We start from the raw sequence: 21,367 nt of genomic DNA, 5'->3' as shown, positions 1-21,367 counted from the left end.
TCGTAGTTAGGAAAAAAACAATGAACCCTAAACGAGCTCTCGTAGTTAGTAAAAAAACTATGAACCCTAAACGAGCTCTCGTAGTTAGTAAAAAAACTATGAGCCCGAGAAGAGCTCACGTAGTTAGGAAAAAAACTATGAGCCCGAGACGAGCTCTCGTAGTTAGGAAAAAAACTATGAGCCCGAGAAGAGCTCTCGTAGTTAGGAAAAAAACTATGAACCCTAAACGAGCTCTCGTAGTTAGTAAAAAAACTATGAACCCTAAACGAGCTCTCGTAGTTAGTAAAAAAACCATGAACCCTAAACGAGCTCTCGTAGTTAGGAAAAAAACTATGAACCCTAAACGAGCTCTCGTAGTTAGTAAAAAAACCATGAACCCTAAACGAGCTCTCGTAGTTAGTAAAAAAACTATGAGCCCGAGAAGAGCTCTCGTAGTTAGGAAAAAAACTATGAGCCCGAGAAGAGCTCTCGTAGTTAGGAAAAAAAACTATGAACCCTAAACGAGCTCTCGTAGTTAGTAAAAAAACTATGAGCCCGAGACGAGCTCTCGTAGTTAGGAAAAAAACTATAAGCCCGAGACGAGCTCTCGTAGTTAGGAAAAAAACTATGAACCCTAAACCAGCTCTCGTAGTTAGTAAAAAAACTATGAGCCCGAGACGAGCTCTCGTAGTTAGGAAAAAAACTATGAGCCCGAGACGAGCTCTCGTAGTTAGGAAAAAAAACTATGAGCCCGAGACGAGCTCTCGTAGTTAGGAAAAAACTATGAGCCCGAGACGAGCTCTCGTAGTTAGGAAAAAAACTATGAGCCCGAGACGAGCTCTCGTAGTTAGGAAAAAAACTATGAGCCCGAGAAGAGCTCTCGTAGTTAGGAAAAAAACTATGAACCCTAAACGAGCTCTCGTAGTTAGTAAAAAAACTATGAACCCTAAACGAGCTCTCGTAGTTAGTAAAAAAACTATGAGCCCGAGAAGAGCTCTCGTAGTTAGGAAAAAAAACTATGAACCCTAAACGAGCTCTCATAGTTAGTAAAAAAACTATGAGCCCGAGACGAGCTCTCGTAGTTAGGAAAAAAACTATAAGCCCGAGACGAGCTCTCGTAGTTAGGAAAAAAACTATGAACCCTAAACGAGCTCTCGTAGTTAGTAAAAAAAACTAATAGCCCGAGACGAGCTCTCGTAGTTAGGAAAAAAACTATGAGCCCGAGACGAGCTCTCGTAGTTAGGAAAAAAAACTATGAGCCCGAGACGAGCTCTCGTAGTTAGTAAAAAAACTATGAGCCCGAGACGAGCTCTCGTAGTTAAGAAAAAACTATGAACCCTAAACGAGCTCTCGTAGTTAGTAAAAAAACTATGAACCCTAAACGAGCTCTCGTAGTTAGTAAAAAAACCATGAACCCTAAACGAGCTCTCGTAGTTAGTAAAAAAACTATGAGCCCGAGAAGAGCTCTCGTAGTTAGGAAAAAAAACTATGAACCCTAAACGAGCTCTCGTAGTTATTAAAAAAACTATGAGCCCGAGAAGAGCTCTCATAGTTAGGAAAAAAAACTATGAACCCTAAACGAGCTCTCGTAGTTAGTAAAAAAACTATGAGCCCGAGACGAGCTCTCGTAGTTAGGAAAAAAACTATAAGCCCGAGACGAGCTCTCGTAGTTAGGAAAAAAACTATGAACCCTAAACGAGCTCTCGTAGTTAGTAAAAAAACTATAAGCCCGAGACGAGCTCTCGTAGTTAGGAAAAAAACTATGAGCCCGAGACGAGCTCTCGTAGTTAGGAAAAAAAACTATGAGCCCGAGACGAGCTCTCGTAGTTAGGAAAAAAACTATGAGCCCGAGACGAGCTCTCGTAGTTAGGAAAAAAAACTATGAGCCCGAGACGAGCTCTCGTAGTTAGGAAAAAAACTATGAGCCCGAGAAGAGCTCTCGTAGTTAGGAAAAAAACTATGAACCCTAAACGAGCTCTCGTAGTTAGTAAAAAACTATGAACCCTAAACGAGCTCTCGTAGTTAGTAAAAAAACTATGAGCCCGAGAAGAGCTCTCGTAGTTAGGAAAAAAAACTATGAACCCTAAACGAGCTCTCATAGTTAGTAAAAAACTATGAGCCCGAGACGAGCTCTCGTAGTTAGGAAAAAAACTATAAGCCCGAGACGAGCTCTCGTAGTTAGGAAAAAAACTATGAACCCTAAACGAGCTCTGGTAGTTAGTAAAAAAAACTAATAGCCCGAGACGAGCTCTCGTAGTTAGGAAAAAAACTATGAGCCCGAGACGAGCTCTCGTAGTTAGGAAAAAAACTATAAGCCCGAGATGAGCTCTCGTAGTTAGGAAAAAAACTATGAGCCCGAGAAGAGCTCTCGTAGTTAGGAAAAAAACTATGAACCCTAAACGAGCTCTCGTAGTTAGTAAAAAAACTATGAACCCTAAACGAGCTCTCGTAGTTAGTAAAAAAACTATGAGCCCGAGAAGAGCTCTCGTAGTTAGGAAAAAAACTATGAGCCCGAGACGAGCTCTCGTAGTTAGGAAAAAAACTATGAGCCCGAGAAGAGCTCTCGTAGTTAGGAAAAAAACTATGAACCCTAAACGAGCTCTCGTAGTTAGTAAAAAAACTATGAACCCTAAACGAGCTCTCGTAGTTAGTAAAAAAACCATGAACCCTAAACGAGCTCTCGTAGTTAGGAAAAAAACTATGAACCCTAAACGAGCTCTCGTAGTTAGTAAAAAAACCATGAACCCTAAACGAGCTCTCGTAGTTAGTAAAAAAACTATGAGCCCGAGAAGAGCTCTCGTAGTTAGGAAAAAAAACTATGAACCCTAAACGAGCTCTCGTAGTTAGTAAAAAAACTATGAGCCCGAGAAGAGCTCTCGTAGTTAGGAAAAAAAACTATGAACCCTAAACGAGCTCTCGTAGTTAGTAAAAAAACTATGAGCCCGAGACGAGCTCTCGTAGTTAGGAAAAAAACTATAAGCCCGAGACGAGCTCTCGTAGTTAGGAAAAAAACTATGAACCCTAAACCAGCTCTCGTAGTTAGTAAAAAAACTATGAGCCCGAGACGAGCTCTCGTAGTTAGGAAAAAAACTATGAGCCCGAGACGAGCTCTCGTAGTTAGGAAAAAAAACTATGAGCCCGAGACGAGCTCTCGTAGTTAGGAAAAAACTATGAGTCCGAGACGAGCTCTCGTAGTTAGGAAAAAAACTATGAGCCCGAGACGAGCTCTCGTAGTTAGGAAAAAAACTATGAGCCCGAGAAGAGCTCTCGTAGTTAGGAAAAAAACTATGAACCCTAAACGAGCTCTCGTAGTTAGTAAAAAAACTATGAACCCTAAACGAGCTCTCGTAGTTAGTAAAAAAACTATGAGCCCGAGAAGAGCTCTCGTAGTTAGGAAAAAAAACTATGAACCCTAAACGAGCTCTCATAGTTAGTAAAAAAACTATGAGCCCGAGACGAGCTCTCGTAGTTAGGAAAAAAACTATAAGCCCGAGACGAGCTCTCGTAGTTAGGAAAAAAACTATGAACCCTAAACGAGCTCTCGTAGTTAGTAAAAAAAACTAATAGCCCGAGACGAGCTCTCGTAGTTAGGAAAAAACTATGAGCCCGAGACGAGCTCTCGTAGTTAGGAAAAAAAACTATGAGCCCGAGACGAGCTCTCGTAGTTAGGAAAAAAACTATGAGCCCGAGAAGAGCTCTCGTAGTTAGGAAAAAAACTATGAACCCTAAACGAGCTCTCGTAGTTAGTAAAAAAACTATGAACCCTAAACGAGCTCTCGTAGTTAGTAAAAAAACTATGAGCCCGAGACGAACTCTCGTAGTTAGGAAAAAAACTATGAACCCTAAATGAGCTCTCGTAGTTAGTAAAAAAACCATGAACCCTAAACGAGCTCTCGTAGTTAGTAAAAAAACTATGAGCCCGAGAAGAGCTCTCGTAGTTAGGAAAAAAAACTATGAACCCTAAACGAGCTCTCGTAGTTATTAAAAAAACTATGAGCCCGAGAAGAGCTCTCATAGTTAGGAAAAAAAACTATGAACCCTAAACGAGCTCTCGTAGTTAGTAAAAAAACTATGAGCCCGAGACGAGCTCTCGTAGTTAGGAAAAAAACTATAAGCCCGAGACGAGCTCTCGTAGTTAGGAAAAAAACTATGAACCCTAAACGAGCTCTCGTAGTTAGTAAAAAAACTATGAGCCCGAGACGAGCTCTCGTAGTTAGGAAAAAAACTATGAGCCCGAGACGAGCTCTCGTAGTTAGGAAAAAAAACTATGAGCCCGAGACGAGCTCTCGTAGTTAGGAAAAAAACTATGAGCCCGAGACGAGCTCTCGTAGTTAGGAAAAAAAACTATGAGCCCGAGACGAGCTCTCGTAGTTAGGAAAAAAACTATGAGCCCGAGAAGAGCTCTCGTAGTTAGGAAAAAAACTATGAACCCTAAACGAGCTCTCGTAGTTAGTAAAAAAACTATGAACCCTAAACGAGCTCTCGTAGTTAGTAAAAAAACTATGAGCCCGAGAAGAGCTCTCGTAGTTAGGAAAAAAAAACTATGAACCCTAAACGAGCTCTCATAGTTAGTAAAAAACTATGAGCCCGAGACGAGCTCTCGTAGTTAGGAAAAAAACTATAAGCCCGAGACGAGCTCTCGTAGTTAGGAAAAAAACTATGAACCCTAAACGAGCTCTCGTAGTTAGTAAAAAAACTAATAGCCCGAGACGAGCTCTCGTAGTTAGGAAAAAAACTATGAGCCCGAGACGAGCTCTCGTAGTTAGGAAAAAAACTATAAGCCCGAGACGAGCTCTCGTAGTTAGGAAAAAAACTATGAGCCCGAGAAGAGCTCTCGTAGTTAGGAAAAAAACTATGAACCCTAAACGAGCTCTCGTAGTAAGTAAAAAAACTATGAGCCCGAGACGAGCTCTCGTAGTTAGGAAAAAAAACTATGAGCCCGAGACGAGCTCTCGTAGTTAGGAAAAAAACTATGAGCCCGAGAAGAGCTCTCGTAGGTAGGAAAAAACTATGAGCCCGAGAAGAGCTCTCGTAGTTAGTAAAAAAACTATGAGCCCGAGAAGAGCTCTCGTAGTAAGAAAAAAACTATGAACCCTTAACGAGCTCTCGTAGTTAGTAAAAAAACTATGAGCCCTAAACGAGCTCTCGTAGTTAGTAAAAAAACTATGAACCCTAAACGAGCTCTCGTAGTTAGAAAAAAAACTATGAGCCCGAGAAGAGATCTCGTAGTTAGTAAAAAAACTATGAGCCCGAGAAGAGCTCTCGTAGTTAGGAAAAAAAACTATGAACCCTAAACGAGCTCTCGTAGTTAGGAAAAAAAACTATGAGCCCGAGAAGAGCTCTTGTAGTTAGGAAAAAAAAACTATGAACCCTAAACGAGCTCTCGTAGTTAGTAAAAAAACTATGAACCCTAAACGAGCTCTCGTAGTTAGTAAAAAAACTATGAGCCCGAGACGAGCTCTCGTAGTTAGGAAAAAAAACTATGAGCCCGAGACGAACTCTCGTAGTTAGGAAAAAAACTATGAGCCCGAGAAGAGCTCTCGTAGGTAGGAAAAAACTATGAGCCCGAGAAGAGCTCTCGTAGTTAGTAAAAAAACTATGAGCCCGAGAAGAGCTCTCGTAGTAAGAAAAAAACTATGAACCCTTAACGAGCTCTCGTAGTTAGTAAAAAAACTATGAGCCCTAAACGAGCTCTCGTAGTTAGTAAAAAAACTATGAACCCTAAACGAGCTCTCGTAGTTAGAAAAAAAACTATGAGCCCGAGAAGAGATCTCGTAGTTAGTAAAAAAACTATGAGCCCGAGAAGAGCTCTCGTAGTTAGGAAAAAAAACTATGAACCCTAAACGAGCTCTCGTAGTTAGGAAAAAAAACTATGAGCCCGAGAAGAGCTCTTGTAGTTAGGAAAAAAAAACTATGAACCCTAAACGAGCTCTCGTAGTTAGTAAAAAAACTATGAACCCTAAACGAGCTCTCGTAGTTAGTAAAAAAACTATGAGCCCGAGACGAGCTCTCGTAGTTAGGAAAAAAACTATGAACCCTAAACGAGCTCTCGTAGTTAGGAAAAAAATATGAGCCCGAGACGAGCTCTCGTAGTTAGGAAAAAAACTATGAGCCCGAGACGAGCTCTCGTAGTTAGGAAAAAAACTATGAGCCCGAGAAGAGCTCTCGTAGTTAGTAAAAAAACTATGAACCCTAAACGAGCTCTCGTAGTTAGTAAAAAAACTATGAGCCCGAGACGAGCTCTCGTAGTTAAGAAAAAACTATGAACCCTAAACGAGCTCTCGTAGTTAGTAAAAAAACTATGAGCCCGAGACGAGCTCTCGTAGTTAGGAAAAAAACTATGAACCCTAAACGAGCTCTCGTAGTTAGTAAAAAAACTATGAGCCCGAGACGAGCTCTCGTAGTTAGGGAAAAAAAACTATGAACCCTAAACGAGCTCTCGTAGTTAGTAAAAAAACTATGAGCCCGAGAAGAGCTCTCGTAGTTAGGAAAAAAACTATGAGCCCGAGAAGAGCTCTCGTAGGTAGGAAAAAACTATCAGCCCGAGAAGAGCTCTCGTAGTTAGTAAAAAAAACTATGAGCCCGAGAAGAGCTCTCGTAGTAAGAAAAAAACTATGAACCCTAAACGAGCTCTCGTAATTAGTAAAAAAACTATGAGCCCGAGACGAGCTCTCGTAGTTAGGAAAAAAACTATAAGCCCGAGACGAGCTCTCGTAGTTAGGAAAAAAACTATGAGCCCGAGAAGAGCTCTCGTAGTTAGGAAAAAAACTATGAACCCTAAACGAGCTCTCGTAGTAAGTAAAAAAACTATGAACCCGAGACGAGCTCTCGTAGTTAGGAAAAAAAACTATGAGCCCGAGACGAGCTCTCGTAGTTAGGAAAAAAACTATGAGCCCGAGAAGAGCTCTCGTAGGTAGGAAAAAACTATGAGCCCGAGAAGAGCTCTCGTAGTTAGTAAAAAAACTATGAGCCCGAGAAGAGCTCTCGTAGTAAGAAAAAAACTATGAACCCTTAACGAGCTCTCGTAGTTAGTAAAAAAACTATGAGCCCTAAACGAGCTCTCGTAGTTAGTAAAAAAACTATGAACCCTAAACGAGCTCTCGTAGTTAGAAAAAAAACTATGAGCCCGAGAAGAGATCTCGTAGTTAGTAAAAAACTATGAGCCCGAGAAGAGCTCTCGTAGTTAGGAAAAAAAACTATGAACCCTAAACGAGCTCTCGTAGTTAGGAAAAAAAAACTATGAGCCCGAGAAGAGCTCTTGTAGTTAGGAAAAAAAAACTATGAACCCTAAACGAGCTCTCGTAGTTAGTAAAAAAATTAGAACCCTAAACGAGCTCTCGTAGTTAGGAAAAAAAACCATGAGCCCGAGAAGAGCTCTTGTAGTTAGGAAAAAAAAACTATGAACCCTAAACGAGCTCTCGTAGTTAGTAAAAAAACTATGAGCCCGAGAAGAGCTCTCGTAGTTAGGAAAAAAACTATGAACCCTAAACGAGCTCTCGTAGTTAGTAAAAAAACTATTAGCCCGAGAAGAGCTCTCGTAGTTAGGAAAAAAACTATGAGCCCGAGATGAGCTCTCGTAGTTAGGAAAAAAACTATGAGCCCGAGATGAGCTCTCGTAGTTAGGAAAAAAACTATGAGCCCGAGAAGAGCTCTTGTAGTTAGGAAAAAAACTATGAACCCTAAACGAGCTCTCGTAGTTAGTAAAAAAACTATGAACCCTAAACGAGCTCTCGTAGTTAGTAAAAAAACTATGAGCCCGAGAATAGCTCTCGTAGTTAGGAAAAAAACTATGAGCCCGAGATGAGCTCTCGTAGTTAGGAAAAATACTATGAGCCCGAGATGAGCTCTCGTAGTTAGGAAAAAAACTATGAGCCCGAGACGAGCTCTCGTAGTTAGGAAAAAAACTATGAACCCTAAACGAGCTCTCGTAGTTAGTAAAAAAACTATGAACCCTAAACGAGCTCTCGTAGTTAGTAAAAAAACTATGAGCCCGAGAAGAGCTCTCGTAGTTAGGAAAAAACTATGAACCCTAAACGAGCTCTCGTAGTTAGTAAAAAAACTATGAGCCCGAGAAGAGCTCTCGTAGTTAGGAAAAAAACTATGAACCCTAAACGAGCTCTCGTAGTTAGTAAAAAAAACTATGAGCCCGAGACGAGCTCTCGTAGTTAGGAAAAAAATATGAGCCCGAGAAGAGCTCTCGTAGTTAGTAAAAAAACTATGAGCCCGAGAAGAGCTCTCGTAGTTAGGAAAAAAACTATGAACCCTAAACGAGCTCTCGTAGTTAGTAAAAAAACTATGAGCCCGAGACGAGCTCTCGTAGTTAGGAAAAAAATATGAGCCCGAGAAGAGCTCTCGTAGTTAGGAAAAAAACTATTAGCCCGAGATGAGCTCTCGTAGTTAGGAAAAAAACTATGAGCCCGAGAAGAGCTCTCGTAGTTAGTAAAAAAATATGAGCCCGAGACGAGCTCTCGTAGGTAGGAAAAAAAACTATGAGCCCGAGAAGAGCTCTCGTAGTTAGGAAAAAAACTATGAGCCCGAGACGAGCTCTCGTTGTTAGGAAAAAAACTATGAGCCCGAGAAGAGCTCTCGTAGTTAGGAAAAAAAACTATGAGCCCGAGAAGAGCTCTCGTAGTTAGGAAAAAAAAACTATGAGCCCGAGACGAGCTCTCGTGTTTTTGGGAAATTATTTTGAGACCGAGACGAATAAAGCCAAACAAAAGGTTTGGTGATACTGAGCTCGAGACCAAGGCTTGGTGTGCAGGCCCTAGGGCGGTGCGAACGGTGCGACCGCACCGGGCACCGTCATAGGTGGGGGCGCCGAAACGGGATCGGGACGACGGGACCAATAACTTTTGACCGCAAGTCCGAAACGCCTGACCTCGGTATGAGATCTCGCACCACCAGAAAAACTTGCTGGGGCCGCTACTGTGTGCAGTTTTGATGGGTTTTACAGTGGCATACTTATGATGAATTATGTTACATATGATTTTAGCCTTACAAATATAAATCTAACATAAACACGTGACTATTCTGCTCACTGTCTCGCGCGTGTGCGTGTAGGGTGGGGGGGGGGGCCCTGGATAAGAAAAAGACAGCGGCATCTATTGAAACGCCTATTGGAAGTGACGTAATTCGCTTCATATCCCGTGAACAAGGTTTCATTAAGGAAGTACCATTATTACGTATAAAAAAGTTTTAATAAGATTTATGAGCCTGTTTTCTTTAATCGTCTAAATTGGGGTTAATATTTCTGATTTGGACCGTAGCTGGCTAGTAATCCATGCAGTTTCAGCTTCGACGAATAAATTACTAGAGCCGAATCATGTAGCAAAACCCCATTTTTCAAATGTCATCGGCCGCCAGCGCTCCTACCGAGAGCATAGCGAAACTTTTCCAACGAAATTAGTGGGCACGTATTACATAGGCAAATGGAAGAAGTAAGCGTGTTTCCAAAGATAACATAGAACTCCATACCCTTTCCGATTGACGTGACCTCACAAACATTGGTCTTCTTCGGTTGCTGCCATCTAGGTGCAACAAACACAAGGCGAACGCAGCTAGCTTTTAAACACGCTAACGCAGTGTTGTGTACAAATTTCATTGAACGAACCTTAACGCTGAACCATGAATGTATTCATTTTAACCATGAATATCGAACTGCAATAGGCAGTCGAGTCTGGCCTCAGTCGCTAGGATGGGAGGGGCTTTGTTATTATGACTTTGATCACACGCCGCCACTCAAAAATTACAGAAGGGTATCGTTTCAAAACTTGACTATAGCTTCAGTGCCAAGGCTTAGCCCGAAACTTAATTTCTGAAATTTTAATACACATCTTTTTGATTGAACGAAAATAGGTAAGAATATTATTAATAAATTCCTTTATTTATGATTTTTAAATAATTTGGTTAAAGGGGAACGGCCAAGCTTTTCCAAATATGGCCTTATTTCCGTATCAAAAGATTAACAAGACGTTCAATATACTAATACGTACCTTTTTTGTCTTGAAAAAATTGCTTTTGGCCCAAAAAGTTGAAACGAAAAATAACGCCAGGTGTTTGGGTTTGAATTTTCGCCGCCATCTTAAGGGCTGCCGCCAGCGCCCCTAACCCCGTATGAGCGATTTGCGAACTATCCTAACTTTTCAAATCGCGCAATCTAGGTTTAAGTCTCTTAAAACTGGAACGCGCCGCGCGTGCAAAACATTTTTTTTGCGTCTTCAGCAGCGCGCACTTTTACGTTGTTTTTCTGTCTCACCGACTTCTCACCAGGTGTCGCTGCGGACGCGCGCTTTTCAATTTCCTGAAATTTCTTTATTTTATTAAAAATTAACCACTCAATATTTTTTGATGCGGTTTTCGCCATATATTTTAGTATTTAACGGGCTATAGGGCTATCTAACTGGTTAAAGCTTGACCGTTCCCCTTTAAAGTACAGGTATTTTCTAAGAATCACTAGTCATTTTCTTCACCGGCTAAATCGTGAAATTCCTGATCGAGTCAACGACAAACGCCTGCCTCCTGATCGCTCCTGATTGGCTGAGGTGATTACGTAAAGCGCAGAAAGTTACCACCCATCTGAGCCCCAGATGGTATAAAGGGTAATGATATACTTCGATATTCATGGTGGAAATGAATACATTCATGGCTGAACGTTTTACGGGCGGGCGAAGACAATTTCTGAATTTCCCACCTCCGACGGCAGCAGGCTCTAAGCTTCTAACCAATGAAAACTGTACACAAGAAAATGCAAGACTTTAGACGGGTTGCGTTCTCCTTGTTTGGGGTGCTGTGTTTGTTGTTCATATAGCTGCCATAGTCCTATCATGGCCAACTTTGATGACGCGCTTTTGCGCGAACAGCACGTCATCAAAGTTGGCCGTCATCTTATCTATAGTGGGTTACCATGGTAACTAGAGAGCCAATTGTTTCGGAGTTCCCGTAGGAAGTGGGTAAAGACTATTGACTACTAGGGAACGAGGTTTATAATTATTATATTTGGTGTTGTCAAATAAGAATATTGGTACAAAATGAGCTCACGAAATAAATTTTGTAGACTAAACGCTGACTAAACTAAAAATGCAGAAGCTCCAACCAAAATATAAGGAAATATATACACCAGATTGTGTTAACAGTATTTTAATATATTGTATATTTCCAAGTAATTTTGTAAAACCCGTGGAACCAGTTTACTGAACCCTGGGCTCCACGGTACACCCTTTGGGAATTACTGGTCTAACTGCGGTTATTAATTATAAGTTGCTGGTAATTATTCAAGAAATTCACCGAAAGTTACGACCTAAAAGTATAGCTACGCCCCTTTGGTTCGCCAGTCAAACCTAGATAGGTATATCAGACGCTATTAGTTTTTCCTCATCGTTATTCGTAAATTTGAATTTATAAATAATGATACTTGCATTTTAATATAATTTTTGAATCGTTTTCTTATATTTTGATAAATTTATTTAAGAAAAAACGTTCTTATGACTTTTTAATTTGTCTGTAAATAGTGTATTTTTCTCTACGAACCTTGAGTCTGACGCTAGGAGCCTAGATCATAGACGCTACCTCGGAGAAGCCTTGGAGGAGGGAAGTATCTGGAGTGGAAAAGTCGGGAGCCACCTGCGGCTTTGTGAAATTCCCATCATGATCTTTTTGGTCGGACATCATCAAGCCAGAATGATGGCAGATAAAGCTGACGTCCGACCAAAAACCGGGGTAGTCTGGGTAATTCTAACAGCAATAGGCGGGAAAGGACGTTCTTATAATCTTATTACCGCTATGGGAATTTCCACTCCAGAATACTTCCCTCCGCCAACGAGAAGCTAGCGCCGTTACGCCACCTAGACTCGTTTCGGTCGTGAATAGGTGATTCCGAAAATGATTGGTGGTCACATGATTTGGTTCCTTTCAGTATTTGTATTTGAGCTCTCGCCTCTTTTTTCATATTCAACGCGCGCGAAATCACGCGAGCCACAATCTACAGAAAACGAGCCCAAAAAATAACTCTTTTAATAGTTGGTTTCTTTTCGCTTGTTCCGGGATTTCAGAGGAGGGTAAGAAGAGTAAGGCTATGACGTCATTTTACTCCGATTCTGTGGTGGGCAAAAGTTCGAGTCGGAGTGGCCTTTTTAGCAGATAAATTCTTGCTAGCTGACGACAAATTCCGATTTTCTCCTTTACGCCTCCTTTTAAGACGGAGTAAAAAGAGTAGCCGGGATACTCTGGAACAAGCGAATAGTTTATAGGGTGGTGTAATTCTCATCCTCGGAACAGGCGAATAAAACGTTTTAGGGTAAAAAGAGTACAATTTTTGTCTGAGAACAGGCAAAACCCTTACGAAAATGGAGGATCATAATTTGATCCAAATTTGATTTAATTTATTGGATCCAAATGTGATCAAAAATTGGACAGATCAAACGGGGATCCAATTACAGTTGGATCCAATTTTGGTTTTACTTTAAGACCTCTCGATAAAATTTAGGATCCAATTTATATAAAATTGGGATCCAAATTGGATCAAGTAAGGATAGATTTTATGAAATTTGAATGCCAATTTTATCCAATTTCGTAAATTGGGATCCAATATACATCACAATTTTATACATATTGAAATCTAATGAGATTGGATCAAATTGGGATCCAATGAGATTTGAAACCCGACTGGATCTAATGATATTGGATACGGTCTTGATCCAATTAGATTTGGATCAGCTCTTAATTCAATGAGAATTGGATCCAGTTGGCATTCAAAGAGATTCTTTGAAAAAAGGGTAATTTTGGTGGCATGAATTATAATTAAATAACCTTAACAGCAGATATTACACTTTTCACTTAGTCGTGAGAGTCACTCACAGTGTAGCACATGTGACAATTAACCATAGCCCAAAAGACTTTGTCGAAAAATTTGTTACATACATAACAAAACATGCCAAGAAACGGTAAGAAACTATAAAGAAAAGCTAATATTTAGGCCAAAAAGCTAGGAAACCTACAAACACTTGCCATAAGACGTCTACTTTGGCCTAAAATGAAGAAACTGACCAAAAGATGGCACGTGCATCACGTGCTCTAAGTGCTCAAAACGCTGTAAACGAAAATAATTCAGGTAAATATAACAATAGTTAACAAAATCAATGAATTATATCCCCACCCAAATCCCTTGTTTTTACACCTGGTTGCGCTTAGATGGTAGATTAAATAAAACAAACAAATATAATTGGCCAAAACCGAGTGACGTCACTGTAACTTTTGGAAGGCTAACTATTAGAGAACCGACTAGAGTGTAGAAGGCAGGGAACAGACTTAAAATAAGACGACGCGTAAACCAAAACCACCCAAACGAGGCTACCTTTTATAGCATTTTTTACTAACCTTGGGCGTTACTGACTAATCCGTCAGTTTCAAATCGGCGCGTGGTCCATTGCAAAATTCGTTCTAGTTACATTCTGATTTCTATGCTGTAGGGTTTTATCGAAATGTTGCCAGTTGTTCGATAAATTTAAATATATATATTTACTGAGATCCATATTGTTCTGGCGGTCTCGCCAAACATAAAAAGCAGTCATCTAATCTCCTATCGCCTTCTATAATTATGTTTATACCATTGAGTTAGGAATATTTACTCTAGATTCTTGAACACTCAATTGATATCCGCTATGGTGTCTCGGTTGGGACCAATTTCTAGAAACACTTACGGCGGCTGTCATTTATCATTATACGGTGCCGTCATCTATTTTAGAAATAATATATTTAAGCCACCGGCCTAAGTTATTCTCAGTGTTTCTAACCGCTGGCGGTACATGACGACACCGTACAAGATTCCATACACGATTCCAAGAAAGTGTCCCAGCGAATTATCAATTGGATACAAATTTGATACAATTTTATTTGATCAAATTAATTTGGATCAAACTTGGATTCAATTCTTAGTTCAGATTTTTTTGGATCCTACTTGGATCCAATTCTTAGTTCAGATTTTTTTGGATCTAAAATTGATACAATTTTATTTGAATAAATTAATTTGATCAAATTAATTTGGATCCAAATTTTATCCAATGCTATTTGATCAAAACAATATAGATCAAACTTGGATCCAATTCTTAGTTAAAAGATTTTTTTGATCCAAATTTGATATAGTTTTATTTGATCAAATATATTTGATGAAACTTGGATCCAATTCTTAGTTAAAATATTTTTGGATCTAAATTTGATACAATTTTATTTGATCAAACCTATTTGGATAAAACTTGTATCCAATTCTTACTTAAAAGATTTTTTGGATCCAAATTTTATATAATTTTATTTGATCAAATTAATTTGGATCAAACTTGGATCCAATGCTATTGGATCAAAACCAATTTTGATCAAATTTGGATCCAGTTCTTAGTTAAAAGATTTTTTTGGATCCAAATTTGATAAAGATTATTTGATCAAGAAATAGTTGATCCTTATTTGATCCCTTCAGGATATAGCTTGATACAAATTGGATCCAATGTCCAAAATTGGATCAAGTCATTTTCGTAAGGGAAAGTAACTGCCTTATCTTCAATCATGGATGGTAGATCTTAATTTACTGTCCATGCTCAGTGTTGGGCATTTTCGTCAAAGAGCCGCTCACGCTCACGTCTTTTTGAGCGGTAAAATTTTCGCTCCTCTCTTTCCGCTCTTTTTTGAGCGGTAAAATTTTCGCTCCGATCTTTCCGCTCTTTTTTTGAGTGGTAAAATTTTCGCTCATCTCTTTCCGCTCTTTTTTGAGCGGTAAAAAGTTCGCTCCTCTCTTTCCGCTCTTTTTTGAGTGGTAAAAAGTTCGCTCCTCTCTTTCCGCTCTTTTTTGAGCTGTATAATTTTCGCTCCTCTCTTTCCGCTCTTTTTTGAGTGGTAAAAAGTTCGCTCCTCTCTTTCCGCTCTTTTTTGAGCTGTATAATTCTCGCTCCTCTCTTTCCGCTCTTTTTTGAGCTGTATAATTTTCGCTCCTCTCTTTCCGCTCTTTTTTGAGCTGTATAATTTTCGCTCCTCTCTTTCCGCTCTTTTTTGAGTGGTAAAAAGTTCGCTCCTCTCTTTCCGCTCTTTTTTGAGCTGTATAATTTTCGCTCCTCTCTTTCCGCTCTTTTTTGAGCTGTATAATTTTCGCTCCTCTCTTTCAGCTCTTTTTTGAGCTGTATAATTTTCGCTCCTCTCTTTCCGCTCTTTTTTGAGCTGTGTAATTTTCGCTCCTCTCTTTCCGCTCTTTTTTGAGTGGTAAAAAGTTCGCTCCTCTCTTTCCGCTCTTTTTTGAGCTGTATAATTTTCGCTCCTCTCTTTCCGCTCTTTTTTGAGCTGTATAATTTTCGCTCCTCTCTTTCAGCTCTTTTTTGAGCGGTACAATTTTCGCTCCTCTCTTTCAGATATTTTTTGAGCGGTATAATTTTCGCTCCTCTCTTTCAGCTCTTTTTTGAGCGGTATAATTTTCGCTCCTCTCTTCGCTCTTTTTGAGCGGCTAATATTTGCGCTCCTTTCCCTCTCCGCTCTTTTCTAGCATACAATTAACTTAAGTAGCTTTAACTACATCTTCATCTACTTTCTACACGCAATCCCTAGGTATGTAGGGGCAGTAGCGTATCTACCAGGAGGGCGAAAGGGGCCCCAGGTGCAAACTTATAAGAGCGGAGGGCGCGTTTTGAATGGTCGGTCGTAGATTATCACGACATTTTTATTCCTTGTTTTTCAGACTTTCAGAAAAGTCTTATGTTTAGTTTCAATGTTTATTACCACAGCAAATAATATTTGTAGTTCATTTGCCATAATAATGAATTAATTCTTCAATTAATTAATTAATACTTGAAGTCATTCAAATTATTATTCATTAATTAATACTAATTGTATGAGAGGGGGTAAGGTTTTGTCTTCCACCCCGGGTGACCGTAAGTTTAGTTACGCCACTGTATAGGGATTATCGTGTACTAGTTTCACGTATCGAAAACCCTCGTCACCATTGTTAATTATTTTGAAATCGGACATACAGAAGACAGAAGTTTAAGCGGTAAAATTTTCGCTCCTCTCTTTCCCTTCTTTTTTGTGCGGTAAAATCGGCGCTCCTCTCTTTCCGCTCTTTTTTAAGCTGTAAAATTTTTGCTCCTCTCTTTCCTCTCTTCTTTGAGCGGTAAAACTTTCGCTCCTCTCTTTCCGCTCTTTTTTTGAGCGGTAAAACTTTCGCCCCTCTCTTTCCGCTCTTTTTTTGAGCGGTTAAATTGGCGCTCCTCTCATTTTTGTTTTGCGCTCTTTTAAAAAGATATTTTACCGCTCATTTTCGCTCATAATAACAAATCCGCTCACAATGAGATGAACGGATTCGAGTTTTTCGCTTCGATGTTTTTGGAAAATGCGATGATTGGCTAGCGTGCTTCCATCTATTACCCATTTCAAAACTACCAAGTAATTTTTAATTTGAGCATTAATCCTAAAAAAATCTTTTAAATAAAAAATATTTTAAAAATATATAATTCATAATATCAGGAAATTATATAGTTTCCTGGTAATATTTACAAAATAATAAAAACAATAAGCTAGATGTCGCTCTTTCGTAAGATCTGGCGTAATAGTTTCGTGTTGCCTAAATTTCTATATTAACACATTATTAAGGGGAAAATGGAAAGTCGAACCTTATTTCCTTCGTCCTATTTAGGCTTTTTAAAATAAGTATCAACGATTTTATCATTTAAAATACTTTTATTATATGTTTATAACGATTAAAGTTGTATAATTTTATTAATACCAAATACCACGAAACATCGGATATCTATTACGAGAACTCATAGCAACAGGTTGGTTTCATACGAACTATTTTCACAACATGTATGTAAATAATATCGTAATTTAGATGCCTAAAAAAATTGTTCTTTATATGCTGAAGTAAACATGGAATCTGAACAATTTAAAGAAGATGAAACCGACCAACTAGATTATGATTCCATATCCATGAGAGCCATCAATACTTCAACTCGACTTAAGCTGTCTCAGCTCCTGAATGTCCAGCAAGCACTGACCAATACAAAGAATATAGCCAGGGACTATAGAGGGCTAGCAGAGTTAATGGGTTTTGAATACATTGATATTCGTAACTTTGAAAGATCCAAAGACCCAACCAAGGAAATTATTGAAGCTTGGGAATCTAAAGCGGGTAGTTCCGTGGGGGCTTTAATCAAAGTGTTAGATGAATTAGAACGTTTTGACGTTCTAGATGAGGTTAAATGTTTAATTGACGATAATGTCAGATCGTGGATGAGCACGAGACTCAAGAATGAAACTAGTACTGAAAATTCTACAAGGCCATCCGTTAACTCAAATGTTTCTCAACCCTTACTTCCGGATATGGAAAACCCTTTAACTGTAGATGATGATGTAAGAAATTTTTCAATAATATACATTTAATAATTTATAAAGCAATCATTTTAATTTACAGGTGAATACTATCAATTATTATCACGCATATGTATGCTACGCCGACTGTGATTTTGATTTTGTATTAAAAATATCAGACTGTTTGGAAACACCCGAAGTTGGTCTAAAACTTTTTATAAGAGATCGGGACTTGCAGTTGGGCGTGTTGCAATATGACGCCTATCTCCGTCTAATTGAAGAAAGGTGTAAACATGTTCTTGTCATTTTGTCACCAGAATTTTTTCAGTCTCCTGAATGTGAATTTCAAGTAATTGAACTTCTTTCTAAGAAATTGGTTATTGAACCATTTTGAACAAAAATGTTTTTCCTACAGGCGAAGTTTGCGGCTGGCTTAGGAATAGATCAACGTAGCAATAAAATAATTCCAATCGTGTATAAGCCATGTGCAATTCCATCTATGCTGAGTTGCCTTTCTAAAGTGGATTTCAGCCGTCCATCTGAACAATATTGGAAGTGGAATTGGGGAAAATTAGTAAAGTCTTTGGGTGGGAATGTTATGGTTTCCTCTGTAACAAGGGAATCCACACCCACTTTAACATATAATTTGAATAATTTTTTGAGGGAGTCACCAAGAATTCTTGAAATTACAAACAGTTCTGCCCCACCCTCAACTCCACCAGCACTACCATCCTCGCAAAGCCAAGTTGTTATTGTTACGGAACCTAATTCCAGTGGTGCCAATGGAATATCTCGATATAATAACTCTGACTATAGCAATTCAAACTCTTCCAAATTATCTCTCTTGTTTAACTCAATAATATCCAAAGTCTCTAGCAAATCTCGCTCAAAATCCAAATCACGTAACGATAATTCTAGCTAGCCTCCATTAAAAAGTATTGTGACATAAATTTGACACCAAGAATATTTTATTCTCGTAATTGTTTTTGAAATTATGTGTAAACAACGTACAATATTGTATATAAAATATTTTAAAGCTATGGCCTGTGTTTAATATAAAATTTATCGTACATTTTTATTGAATGATTTATACATGAGCTGATTATATTTCTATAAAATGCAAATTTTAATTGTTGGTACAGTCATTTTAAATGACAATAGACGCTTCAATAAGTCATCCTCTCAGGAAATCGTCAAGAAGTAATATTTCCACTGCTGCTCCACACCGAGGGCAGGAAGACGTGGGATTCGCGTTAAAGTGATGGAGACCCGCTCTATTAAGAAGTCTGCCACATCCGAGCCGCGCGAGTAGCGTGTCATCCCGCCGCGTTAATTTGATCCGCATAATGGCTTGAGAGCCAGGAAAAGGCTTTGCGTTCAGAAGAGGCTATTGTGTTCTAGGGGTCAACCACTCTTGATGAGATTGCCCTTTAGCTCCACGAGGATGGAAGTAAGTTCACCTTTGATGAGTGTATATGCTTAGTAACCCCCGCTAGACGGTCCGCCATTTCATTGCCCTGAACTCCAACATAAGCCGGACATCACAGGAGAGTTATGGGCCACTGATATCCATCACAAAGGTCGTGAATGGTGGTTGACCGACGCGTAAGACAAAGCCATTTTAATAGCGAAGAGTTTGATCCTATTTATGGGATGACCGAAATCCACAAGACACATCGCGCCGACATTAAAAGCCGGGATCGCGAAAGCCACACCCGAGTCCTCAGCCAACGAGCCGTCAGTATAGATTCCTGTAGCGTCCTTTTCGTCGCGAGGAAATGTTTTCGCAGCATATCCGAACTGTTGTCCTTAGCGGAAGTGAGCCAATTCGAGATAATCGCCTCGGCGGGCGGTTCCCAGGACGGTGAACCCTTGATAGAGAAATGGCGATGGGAGGTATTGAAGAGCCAGCTTAGGCCAAAAGCCAAACCCTGAACAGGAACGGTAAACGTCCCACCGGGAAGCAATGTTCCAAAGTCTCGAGAGGAGACAATCCTTCCCTAGAAAAGGAGGTGTAGTAAGCAGGAGTGTCCGCCGCGCCGCACGGAGCGAGGTTGAGGAGGTCCAACAAATCGCGTCTGAAGCGCAATGGAGGAAGCGCTGCTTCCACCTCCATGAGGCTAATGGCCGTTAAGGGCTGGACCCCAAGGATGACTTTGAGAGTCGCATTTTGAACCTTGTCGAGCTTAGCAAGCAAAGTGGAGGTAGCCGACCCATAGAAAGAGCTGGAATAATCCATCCTGGAGTGAATGAGATGGGTAGACAGAGCAGTCTAAGGACTGCTCTGTCTACCCCTCAGCCAGTCACAGAAACCGCCCCAAAATACTGAGACGCTTCCGAGAAGTCGAGATACACCCGCCGATGTGGGCCGCCTATGAGAGACTGTCGTCTATCATAACCCCTGGATATCTTTATGACGTCACCCTCGACAGGATATTGCGTCCTAGCTGAAGTTGAAAAGTGTCCGGAATCTGTTTGACCTTAGATAGAACCATGTATTTGCATTTCAGTGGCTGAAAGTTTATTCCTCATCTTACGCCATAGGACAAAGGCGTCTTTTAGATCCTGGAACACCGCTAGACAATGTTGGTTGATTGCTAGGTTGCACTGAGCCGCCGTAGTCAACCGGAAAGCATTATCCGTCACCGCCCAACCCTTCCGGAAACCTGATTGGTCTTGGGGGAGAACATGATTTTGCTCCAGGAACAAGACCAGACGGCCAAGTACCAGTTTCTCATAAAGTTTTCCCAGGTTAGGGAGGAGAGAAATGTCTCTGTATGAATCAGCAGAAGTGGAGGACTTGCCCGGCTTTAAGATCGGATGGAGATGGCGTGCTTCCATCTAGACGGCATAATGCTTGCCTCCCACGGGCTGTAGTAGAAACTCAGAAGTGCTGTGCGGAACGCCGGAGTAGTATTTTTGATAATAAGGTTGGAAATGTTGTCCACGCCAGGAGCGTAACCCGGAGATGACCCCATATAGTTCCTCTTCCGAGAAAGGGGCATTGTACCGCGCGAGTAATGGTTCCGGGACATACACCGGCAGAGGGGGGGGGGGTGAATGTCAGCGCCAGCTGAGGATGCCAAACACTCCGCAACCTTTTTCTGGTCCGTGAGTATTTCAGCACCATTATGGAGCGTGAGGAGCTTCCTGGGGCGTATCCCCGTTTTGAACCATCTAACCTGGTTCCAAACTTGACGCAGGGGTGTGTGTGTGTGTATGTAGCCTGTCGCAATAGGCTCTCCAACTAGCACGCTTCGGGTCACTAATCAGTCGTTTATAGCCAGCCTGATCCCTTTTGTAGGCACACCTGGTTCAACAAGAGGCCCGACCGCTGGGCCCTGTGACAGGTCTGCCAATAGTTTATGGTGTAATGCAGTTAGTGTTAAATTGGAAAAGCGTAAAAAGTTAAAAATATTTCGTCCCGGTTTTAGTGACTAATTTTCGGCTAACACCGATTGGTTGCTTGCTCGTCGCTTGAAACGGCCGCCATGAGTCATTTCACGTCACAGATCACGAGGCAAAACGCCACACGATCCTGCGAAATAATCACTTGACCACCATGGACGTCTTAACCATGGCAACGAACACAAGCCACACCCACGAGCAAGCTACGAATCAACAAATCAGCGCCGAAATAGTAGACGACTTTTGCATTTTCGGCTATAACTTTCAACTGGTTTACAGAAATCTTTCACAACTCACTAGGTGGTTTCTTTTCACCTGTTCTCGGAGTAAAAGTGTACTCTTTTTAACCTAAAACGTTTTATTCGCCTTAGAATTAATCTTTTTACTTCTTCTTAAAAGAAGGTGTAAATCGTATTTTGTCATCTGCTAGCCAGAATTATTCTGCTAAAAAGGTCATAGGCCGCCATTTTGGAAAAACATTTTTACTCCGACTCAAACTATACGCCAACACAAATTATTTAAGAAAGTCTACAAGAGAGATGTAACTCGCAAAAATATTGCAAAAAATTTATTTTCGTACAAAAGGTCCTGTTATAACGTCTATGCAATATTCAAGTGTTTTGGCAAATTAGTTATAGGTGGCACC

The 21,367-nt window shown here is 40.2% G+C and overlaps 1 protein-coding gene across 1 annotated transcript; it reads left to right on the top strand.

Moving 5' to 3' along the window:
• The first annotated feature begins 16,589 nt into the window (after positions 1-16,589).
• Positions 16,590-18,354, top strand: Myd88 (myeloid differentiation primary response protein MyD88). Its single transcript, XM_090162739.1, has 4 exons — positions 16,590-16,778; positions 16,868-17,355; positions 17,417-17,662; positions 17,729-18,354. The coding sequence occupies exons 2-4, from the start codon at positions 16,873-16,875 to the stop codon at positions 18,233-18,235; spliced, it is 1,236 nt and encodes a 411-aa protein (XP_090018865.1). The 5' UTR covers positions 16,590-16,778; positions 16,868-16,872; the 3' UTR covers positions 18,236-18,354.
• Positions 18,355-21,367: the final 3,013 nt, after the last annotated feature.

This window comes from Leiobunum rupestre, chromosome 11 (genome assembly GCF_980474605.1).
Source record: "Leiobunum rupestre chromosome 11, qqLeiRupe1.1.hap1, whole genome shotgun sequence".
NCBI lineage: Eukaryota > Metazoa > Arthropoda > Arachnida > Opiliones > Sclerosomatidae > Leiobunum > Leiobunum rupestre.
This window is presented reverse-complemented; position numbering and strand designations above follow the sequence as displayed.